At 43.2% G+C, this 10997-nt stretch overlaps 1 protein-coding gene across 1 annotated transcript in view; it reads right to left on the bottom strand.

Annotated features, from left to right (window-relative positions):
• Window positions 1-233, bottom strand: part of Ttc38 (tetratricopeptide repeat domain 38) — a 34621-nt gene extending 34388 nt beyond the window's left edge. The window contains exon 1 of the mRNA XM_031359512.1: window positions 159-233. Within this exon, the coding sequence (XP_031215372.1) occupies window positions 159-179 (21 nt within the window). The 5' untranslated portion in view covers window positions 180-233. The remainder of the gene's footprint in view (window positions 1-158) is intronic.
• Between the last annotated feature and the right edge of the window lie 10764 nt (window positions 234-10997).

The raw sequence follows: 10997 nt of genomic DNA, 5'->3' as shown, positions 1-10997 counted from the left end.
CTGGTGCACCTGACTGGAAACCAGTGAGTCCCCTCCACCCTGGGCTGCAGATGCACAGCGAGCTCAGGTTAAGGTTCTCTGCCTGACTCCTGGTGACCTACAGGTTTGAACTGCCATCTCCTGGACCGAGGAGGACCTAGCCCAACCGGTGCGCTTACCTGGCAATCTCTCAGTGACATGATTATGGCTTTGGTCTGCAGAGTGACAGCACAGGTCAAAGCTTGTGGAGGCTCTGAGGCGGACTAGAGAAGTGAGGGAGTTATTGACTGTGGATGGGGGTGTGGCGAAGTGAGGGCGGTGTGCTATTCAGATCTCTCATTGGTGGTTTAGGATGCACATGCTCAGATCAGCTCAGGGCCAGAACTCCCTGACCCATGAAGTCAGTGGTGGGTGTGGGAGGTGTGGGTGTGTGAGGAAGGAGGAGGAAGAATGGATGGGGCTAAAGAGTATGGGGAGGGGCATACCGGTCATATTTCTCAGGTTGGGTGCTCAAAACCAGACTGGCAGCTGCAGCCCCTGCTCCTGAAACACTCCCCTCCCTCTCTCCCAGTTTGAGTTTGAGTTAGGATCTCACTAATTGCTCAGGCTGGTCTTTGATCAGCTTTGTAGCCAAGGCAGGTCTCAAACTTTCAATCCTCTTGCCTGGAGTTTTACAGACCTGTCCTGCTAGGGCTGGCCATCACTTGGAAGTTCCAGGAAGCCTTCCTCTGATCCATGGTGTGGTACCCCCACCCCCCTCATCCCATCTCCATTGAATAGCAGGAACTTCCTGAGGGCCTCTGGTCTGCACCTCTGAGCCCAAGAGGCTATGTGATGGTGGCTTTAACTCTAAGGCAGAAACAAGAACAGGGCTGTGATGTGATGGACTTCCTGTAGGTCAGAGTACAACGGGTATTCATGTTTGTTCTAGCCTTGCCCATGAAGGTAGGCTTGCCAAAACTCTGCAGACCCAGGGATGAAGAATCTCTAGGGAAGCCCTGGTTAACTGAGGGACCCCGGGTGAGATGGGGACCCTCAGGAAGTCCCAAAGCCAAGTCCTCAGGGAGGAGCCGGGTTCAGGGACATGCAGCCCGCCCATTGGTATAAATCTCAAAGTGCGTTTCCATTTTGGTGGCCAGAAGTGCATTGAGGAGGCAGCAGAGGTCAGAGCTGGGCCACGGAGAAGTTAGTGTGGAGCAAATTCCAAGTTTTAGTATGCATTGATTGTCAATTACAGGGGAGTAAACAAAGTACCAAGCACTTTTAGTCTTGGGCTCCATGTTTTATGTCTCCCATTCTGGGAGGCTGAGAGAACAGCGGGGTCAGGGCATCAGCACGAGGGAGGGCTTGGAGAGAACCTACTTCCAAGTCTGCAGAGGCCAGGGACGGAAAGAGAAGAATCTTTTCATAAGACCGCCAACCTGGTCATGGGCCCCCCTCACACTGATTAAAAAACAAAACAAAACACAACTCTCACTTCAAAGGGAATAAGAGTTTATTGCTGAGTCAAATATGATTGATCATGACCCAAAACACAGGCTTTAGGTTGTCCGCAAAGACATGTTCTTCTGTGGGTGTGGTTACCTGAAACTGACTTACAAATCAAAGTAAGTCATAAGTCAGGGCATTTACCTAAGACATTAGTGGGGTCCGTATGTGTTGTGTTTTATTAAAAGATAGAGAAGAAATATATTTTGGTGGATGTGTAGTTAGATATGGGGAAAGGGAGTGCCTCCATGTGCCCATGCTGAGTCATCCCTTCCTCCTGAGAGACCAGCCAGGTATAGTATAGTATAGTATAGTATAGTATAGTATAGTATAGAATAGAGTTTATTCAGGGTATGGGGAGGGGAGTTGAGAGGGTAGGAGAGACAGAGAAAGGAAGAGGGGGGAGGGAGAAGAAGAGGGAGAGGGAGAGGGAGACAGAGAGAGACAGAAAGAGAGAGAGAGAGAGAGAGAGAGAGAGAGAGAGAGAGAGAGAGAGAGAGAGAGAGAGAGAGAGAGAGAGAGAGAGAGAGAGAGAGAGAGAGAGAGAGAGAGAGGGGAGAAAGGCTGGCCATGACCACATGGAGAGAGAGGATGTAGGGAGATTGGGGAGAGAGGACAGAGCAGGAGCAAGAAGGTAAGAGCAAGAGAGAGTGGAGGGGCAAGCAGCCCCTTTTATAGTGAGTCAGCCACACCTGGCTATTGCCAGGGAATGGTAGGGTAGAGCTTAGACAAATTGCTAACAGTATGTAGGTGGGTTTATGGCAAAGTGGTAATTTTGTTGTAGGTTTCAGATGCCAGTGGATGACATTCTTAGCTTTGGGATTCAAGAGATGTAGTAAGAGTTCATTTGAAAGGTTCAGAAGGATACAAAGTCAAAGTCAGGAATAGGCAATGCATGGCTTTCAATGGGGCTTTAAAATAACTCCAGATACTTTGGCTTTTATCAACATTTTAGTTCTCCCTTTAACTGCCAAGTTCAGTCATTTGCCCTTATAGAATCGCGTGTTTGTGTGTGTGTGTGTATGTGTGTGTGTGTGTGTGTGTGTGTGTGTGTGCGCACACACACGTGTGGGTCAAAAGTCAATTTTGGTTGTCTTATTCAGTCACTTCCCACATTGAGTTTTTGAGACTGTCTCTCACCGAACCTAGGGAGTCTAGCTGACCAGCAAGCCTGCCCCCAAATCCTGTCTCTGCCTCCCTAGCATTGGAACTACAGGTATGCCAGGCTATGGCAGCTTCTGTAGGCACTGGCGATGGGACTCGGATCCTTGAGCCTTCACAGACATCTCTCCAAACCCCAGCCACCAAAAGTCTATTTCAATATGTGGGCCGCAACCCCCTTAGAACTGCATATCAGATATTTACATTACGATTCATAACCTGTACAAAAATCAGAGGTGTGAAGTAGGGATGAAGTAATGCTATTCAAACACGAGGAACTGTATAAATTGTTACAGCATATGAAAGGTTGTTGTCTGTGGGTTTATGGTCTGTTCCGTGTAACTTTTCTGTTTCATTAAAAAATTAGTTTCCAAAAAACAAAACAAAACAAAAAACTAAAAAAAAAAAAAAAAAAGAAAAAGAAAAAGAAAATTAGTTTGGAACATTCTAGATCTAATTGCTTTCTGAATACCACAACTCTGGTAGTGATTAGGGTGTGACTATACAGACCTTAAGAGAACAGAGACATTCAGTCCAGGACACCTCTAAAAACCAAATTCAGATCAGGGTCACCCAATGGAAGCAGACAACCCGAAACTGGGATGTCAAAGCATCAATCTCCCGAAGAGTACCCAAGTCTGAGCCCCCTGATACAGATCTGACCAGGCTGTGACCAAGAGACTTTGTGGTGACTAGCACTGCCTGGACACTGAGTGAACATAGATTCGTGTTTTGAAAACCCTATGTCTTCTTTACTGCTCTGAGCTTGCTGTCCCAAAATTCTCCATTTTGAACATGAGAGCAAGCCCCTTCCCCACTCAGAGCCCTCACACAGACACTAGCATGACCTCTCTTTACAGCTCTGGCTCACCCTGTTGCTCCCTCCACCTCCTCTAGACTCAGTGTGTCACCTTTGTCCTGTTCCTTCTTTTCCTTGTGCTGCTGTCCTTGAGCTGTTTATGAAGCCTGTCCTCCCATCCCATGCAGGCCAGCGGCTGTGTGTGTGCGGGAATGGCTGGCACCTTCTCAGAGAGGCCCCTCAATTTCTCATACTCTCCCCCTTGATTTTCCTCATGCCACTCCTCATACTTGAAGTTAATCATGTTGTACTTCGGCCTAATATTTTTTTTTAATACTCCAGAACTTGTTTTATTCAAGTCTATAGTGCTAATTGAGAGACCTAAGCAGGGGCCCAGAAACTTACCTTTAAACAACAACAACAACAACAAACACTAGGTCTCAGGGTGAAACATATGCGGCCAGCTGCAGCTGCTGGGAGTCACCGGTTCTTCTAGGTAACATTTCCTGACAACTCTGCTTTTTGTACATTCTTTGCACTCAGGAGATCCAGATGGCCAGAGCTGTTTGAGGCCTTGGAGCCTAAAATAAGCCAATCACTTCAAAAAGTCAACTTGTTCATAAACCTCTTACCCAATCATATAATGCCAATACTTGGAGACTTGCAGGTTTTTCCATTAAAAACCCCTTCCCTTAAACCTCATGTTCACTCACCTAATCTCCTGGGTCAGGGAAGGTTTGCAGTACTGATCTCAAACAAACCCTGCTGTAAGTTGCATCGGAGTCCTGGTGGTCTTTAGAGGTTTGCAATCTGGGCATGGTCCTAATGAATTTGCATTTTGTTGCCTGGTTATCATGCAAACTGAATTTTACATTTAAGAACTCTTCTAATTGTATTTTTAAATTTTATTTCATGTGTGAGTGTTTTGCCTGCATGTAGGATGTGCACCATGTATGTGCTGAGTTAAGACTATAGAAGTCAGAAGAGGGCATCAGATCCCCTAGAGCTGGAGTTACAGATGATTGTGAATCACCGTGGTGCTGAGAATCAAACCTAGGTTGTTGGTAAGGACAGCCAGTGCTCTTAACTGCTGAGCCATTTCTCTAGCCCCTCTATTTTGGATTTCTTCTAAGGGTGTGTACATATGTATGCATATGTATGTGCCCATGTGTGAATGTGAGGGCAACCTTGACTGGCATCCTCAGGAACACCTTCCACCTTCTCTGAGCAAGGGTTTCTTGTTGACCTACGACTCACCAATTAAGCTATGCTGGCTGGTAAGAAAGCCCCAGGATCAATCATCCTGACTCACTTCCCCAGTTCTGGCATGACTATGGGGTGCCACCACTCCTTGACAGTTGGATAGTGGGGAGCAAGCTCTAATTCCTTAAAATAAACGTTTTAAGAAATAATGTAAAGACTTGATTCAATGCCAAAATTCCTTCTGTAAAGGAAATGACTTGCCAAATGGTGTTGGGAGCAAGCAAAAGGAATTCATTCTAAGGGTGACCATATTCCATTTGCAGACTCCATTTAATCATAGAAAGAAACTAAATTCAAGGTCCCAGGCCCTCAGGGAGTTGGGGACTCCCCTGTAGCTGAACAGCTTCTTCAGCTTTTGTCTGAGACCAGACATCTCAGGGACAACTTCTCCATCATCTTTGCTGGCATGGTCAAACAAGTCCAGGTTCCCAGGCCTAGGAAAGAACACTTATCCCATTTCTCCAAATATTTTATTAGTTGTCTATGAACTGGTAAAGAATTTAGAAATGGCTGTTATCTAAACCAAGGTGCATGTGTTATAAACAAATAAGTAAGCAAGTACCTGGTGTGGCCTAATTAACAACATGCACTGGACTCTCTCCTTTGTCCCCTTATCATGCTGAGTTCCAGAATTAAAGTCCAGGAGGAGAATGAATTAAGAACCTTGAAGCCAAGTTGCCCTGGATACAACTCAGTCTCCAACTGGTACACCCTTGTTTAACCCATAATGTCAAAATACAATTGGATAACTCCAGAAGACCCTCCAGTTCCCCCTTCAATTTGTGTTCCCATCCTTTGAAAATGTTGTACAATCTCCCTCGGGGGACAAAGTTCAGATCATGAACTGGCCACCTCTCCGAGATCTCAGAAAAAAAAGCTTTCATTTTTTAAGCATCTGTATATGAAGTGAGTTTCTTCCACTCCAAACCCAACAACGGTTTCCAGAAACAGTACAGCGAGGACTCCAGTTTGATAGCCAAACTCACAGATTTGAGTTTCCATTTATACTTAGGGTGGGTAAGTCCTGAGTGCCCCACCATTGTTATACAGCAAATGGAGTCGGAGGTTTCTGACTTTGGAGATAGTTCTTTTTTTTTTTTTTTTAAAGTTTTATTGCATTATGATGAGAAAAGTTACATGATTTCAATTTATCTAAATTTGTTAACATTTAAAAACCTATTTTAAGTAAATAGAATTAAATGACATTCTTGTTTCCCTTTTGTATCCCAACTCCTCCCAGAGACTCCCTCTTCATTACCTACAATATCTTTTTTGTCAAATTCCTTAACATATATAAAATATTACAACAATAAAAATGAGTATTATAAAAGTTGTTTGATATAAAACAACAATAAACTTAACAGTGTTATGTAGATGCTTGTCTACAGCAATACTGAAAATACATACGTTTTTCTCAAAAATTATTTTGAATAACTGCAGACATATTAACTGTATATTTCAAAATAATACATCACTACTAGTATTTTCTTAAATGAACACATATAAAGTCTTTTTTTATTTGTTTGTTTTGTATTTAGTAGAGTTTAAAATCTTGGCTCTTACTGTGGTAAAGCCCAAAATAAGAACAATTTTTAGACATTGGATTTTATTGTAATAAGGTTGTACTTCAATGACCCTCAAATCACCAAAGGATTTTACCTCCATTGTAGCTAAGCTGAGAGTTGACAGTTCTGCTGTGCCAAGGAATGAATTGTAGGCACAATCTTTGATTACAGACTTACTATGGTCTAAACTATTTGACTTGAGTGAGTGACTTTATTTTCAGCCCACAGAGAACAGGTTACATTCATTTAAGAAATTGTGTATGCATTGAGATGGTCTATCCTATCCATAAAATCATTCAGCAACTGTTTCAATGAACAATGGTTCTGCTTGGAGGGTGGCACAAACATTAGGTGAGGGTAAGAATTTGGTTCTTTGGCTGTGATAATTTGAAAAAGCATTCATCTCAGAGAAAGAGTAACTTATAATGTCCTCTTCTTCAAACTTGATACAAGAGCTACAAATTTCAAGCAAAGCATTCAGTCTCACTCTTTGTTGTTCTCTTTCCTACAGGCCACCTCCCAAGTTAATTGTCTATGTCTCCCTTGGGTATATAAATACTTTTGAAATATATAAGCTGTTATGAAAACCATCGTATAGTGTAAAAACATGAAATAAACAATACTACTAATAGAGAGGCTGAAATAGGAGAAGCAAGATTTCAAGATCCTTATGTTGTACATAGTCAGACACTGTCACAAACAAACAAGCTGAAAGTACTTATAGATTGTACAATATTGGACCTATTTCTCCAAATACCAAATTACAGAGACCATTGGATGACAATCAACAAATCTCTAATTCTCTAATTGGATTTCCATCAATTAGGATATGTTGGTAATATTAATTTTCATATTAAGATATTAAGAAAAGGTAATTGTCACTTCCTGTTGTTTTTGTTGTAAGAGGTGGAATTAGATTTGTGTTGAATTGTTTAAAGATTACTTTCTTGCTTCTTCTAGGGTATAGTTTTGCTCCTTATGTTGATGTTTTCCATCTATTATCCTTTGTAGGGTAGATTTGTGGAAAGATATTGTGTAAAGTTTGTTTTGACATGGAATACTTTGTTTTCTCCTTCTATGGTAATTGAGAGTTTTGCTGGGTATAGTAGCCTGGGCTGGCATTTGTGTTCTCATAGAGCCTGTATGACTTCTGCCCAGGAACTTCTAGCTTTCATAGTCTCTGGTGAGACGTCCGGAGTAATTCTGATAGGCCTGCCTTTATATGTTACTTGCCTTTTTTCCCTTAGTGCTTTTAAAATTCTTTCTTTGTTTAGTGCGTTTGGTGTTTTTATTATTATGTGATGGGAGGAATTTCTTTTCTGGTCCAGTCTCTTTGGAGTTCTATAGGCTTCTTGTATGTTCATGGGCATCTCTTTCTTTAGGTTAGGGAAGTTTTCTTCTATAATTTTGTTGAAGATATTTACTGGCCCCATTACATTGGGAGTCTTCACTCTCTTCTATACCTATTATCCTTAGGTTTGGTCTTCTCATTGCATCCTGGATTTCCTGGATGTTTTGGGTTAGGAGCTTTTTGCTTTTTGCTATACTGTGTACTCATAAAATAAATAAATAAATCTTTAAAAAAAAAAAAAGAAAGACCACTGGAGATACCACCATGGTGTGGTATCCCTCCCCCATCCCATCTCCATTGAATAGCAGGAACTTCCTGAGGGCCTCTGGTCTGCACCTCTGGGCCCACAAGCGCCTGTGTGATGGTAGCCATAGCTCTAAGGCAGAAACAGGAACAGGGCTGTGTTGGGAAGGACTCCCAGTAGGTCAGAGTACAATGGGTATTCATGTTTGTTCTAGCCTTGCCCATGAAGGTAGGCTGGCCTAAACTCTGCAAACCCAGGGCTGAGGAATCTCTAGGGAAGTCCTGGTTAATTGAGGGACCCCGGGTGAGAAGGGGACCCTCAGAAAGTCCCAAAGCAAAGTCTTCTGGGAGGAGCCAGGTTCAAAGACATGCAGGTCAGGGCAACAGCCCAGGGGAGGGCTTGGAGAAAACCTAATTCCAGGTCTGCAGAGGCCAGGGACGGAAAGAGAAGAATCTTTTCATAAAACCGCCAACCTGGAAATGGGCTCCCTCACACTGATTAAAAAACAAAAAAAAAAACACAACTCTCACTTCAAAGGGAATAAGAATTTATTGCTGAGTCAAATATGCATGATCATGACCCAAAACACAGGCTTTAGGTTGTCCGCAAAGACTTGTTCTTCTGTGGGTGTGGTTACCTGAAACTGACTTACAAATCAAAGTAAGTCATAAGTCAGGGCATTTACCTAAGACATTAGTGGGAGCCGTATGTGTTGTGTTTTATTAAATGATAGTGAAGAAATATGTTTTAGTGGGTGTGTAGTTAGATAACAGGAAAGGAGTGCCTCCGTGGGCCCATGCTGAGTCATCCCTTCCCCCGGAGAGACCAGCCACATACAGTATAGTATAGTATAGTATAGTGTAGTGTAGTGTAGTATAGTATAGTATAGTATAGTATAGTATAGTATAGTATAGTATAGTATAGAGTTTATTCAGGGTATAGGGAGGGGAGTTGAGAGGGTAGAAGAGACAGAGAAAGGGAGGGAGGGAGAGAGAGAGAGAGAGAGAGAGAGAGAGAGAGAGAGAGAGAGAGAGAGAGGGGAGAGGCCAGCAAGGACCACATGGAGAGAGAGGATGTAGGGGGATTGGGGAGGGAGGACAGAGCAGGAGCAAGAAGGTAAGAGCAAGAGAGAGAGTGGAGGGGCAAGCAGCCCCTTTTATAGTGAGTCAGGCACACCTGGCTATTACCAGGGAATGGTGGGGTAGAGCTTAGACAAATTGCTAACAGTATGTAGGTGGGTTTATGGCAAAGTGGGAATTTTGTTGTAGGTTTCAGATGCCAGTGGATGACATTCTTAGCTTTGGGATTCAAGAGATGTAGTAAGAGTTCATTTGAAAGGTTCAGAAGGATACAAAGTCAAACACAGGAACATGCAATGCATGGCTTTCAATGGGGCTTTGAAATGACCTGAGATAATTTAGCTCTTATCAGCATTTTAGTTCTCCCTTTAACTGCCAAGTTCATTCATTTAGCCTTAAAGAATCTTGTGTTTGTGTGTGTGTGTGTGTGTGTGCGCGCGCGCGCACACACACACACACACACACACACGTGTGCGTGTCAAAAGTCAACTTTGCTTGTCTTATTCAGTCACTTCCCAGATTGATTTTTTGAGACCATCTCTCACTAAACCTAGAGCTGACCAACAACCCTGTCCTCAAACCCTGTCTTTGCCTCCCTAGCATTGGAACTACAGGCATGCCAGGCTATGACAGCTTCTGTAGGCACTGGCGGTGGGGCTCAGATCCTTGAGCCTTCATAGACATCTCTCCGAACCCCAGCCACCAAAAGTCTGTTTCAATATGTGGGCCGCAACCCCTTTGGAACTGCATATTATATATTTACATTATGATCCATAACCTGTACCAAAATCACAGCTGTGAAGAAGGGATGAAGTAATGCTATTTCAACAAGAGGAACTGTACAAAAGGGTTACAGCATTAGGAAGGTTGTGGTCTGCGGGTTTATGGTCCGTGTAACTTTTCCGTTTAATTAAAAAATTAGCTTGCAAAAACAAACAAACAAACAAACAAAAAAGAAAACAAAATTAGTTTGGAACATTCTAGATCTAATTGCTTTCTGAATACCACAACTCTGGTAGTGATTAGGGTGTGACTATACAGACCTTAAGAGAACAGAGACATTCAGTCCAGGACACCTCTAAAAACCAAATTCAGATCAGGGTCACCCAATGGAAGCAGACAACCCGAAACTGGGATGAGTAACCAAGGCTGAGCCCCCTGATACAGATCTTACCAGGCTGTGACCAAAAGAGACTTTGTGGTGACTAGCACTGCCTGGGCAGTGAGTGAACGTAGATTCGTGTTTTGAAAACCCTATGCCTGCTTTACTGCTCTGAGCTTGCTGTCCTAAAATTCTTCATTTTGAACAAGAGAGCAGGCCCCTTCCCGGCTCAGAGCCCTCACACAGACACTAGCTTGACCTCTCCTTACAGCTCTGGTTGGCCCTGTTGTTCCCTCTCCTCCTCTAGACTCAGTGTGTCACCTTTGTCCTGTTCCTTCTTTTCCTTGTGCTGCTCTTCTAGAGCTGTTTATGAAGCCTGTTCCCCCATCCAATGCTGGCCAGCTGTTGTGTGCATGCAGGAATGGCAGGCATCTTCTCAGAGAGGCCCCTCAATTTCTCATACTCTCCCCCTGGATTTTCCTCATGCCACTCCTCATACTTGAAGTTAATCATGTTGTGCTTCGGCTTAATATTTTTTTTAATACTCCAGATATTGTTTTTTTCAAGTCTATAGTGCTAATTCAGAGACCTAAGCAGGGCTCCAGAAACATACATTTAAATAACAACAACAAACCCTAGGTCTCAGGGTGAAACATATTCAGCCAGCTGCAGCTGCTGGGAGTCACCAGTTCTACTAGATAACATTTCCTGACAACCCTCCCTTTCCTACATTCTTTGTATTCAGGAGATCCAGATGGCCAGGCCAGAGCCGTTTGCAGTGTTAGAGCCTAAAATAAGCCAATCATTTCAAAAGCTCAACTTGTCCATGAACCTCTTACCCAATCATATAATACCATACTTGGAGACTTGCAGTTTTTTCCTTTAAAAACCCGTTCTGCTAAACCTCATGCTCACTCACCTAATCTGCTGGGTCAGGGAAGGTTTGCAGTACTGATCTCAAACAAA

Source organism: Mastomys coucha, unplaced genomic scaffold, assembly GCF_008632895.1.
Source record: "Mastomys coucha isolate ucsf_1 unplaced genomic scaffold, UCSF_Mcou_1 pScaffold11, whole genome shotgun sequence".
In the NCBI taxonomy this organism is placed as follows: Eukaryota; Metazoa; Chordata; class Mammalia; order Rodentia; family Muridae; genus Mastomys; species Mastomys coucha.
This window is presented reverse-complemented; position numbering and strand designations above follow the sequence as displayed.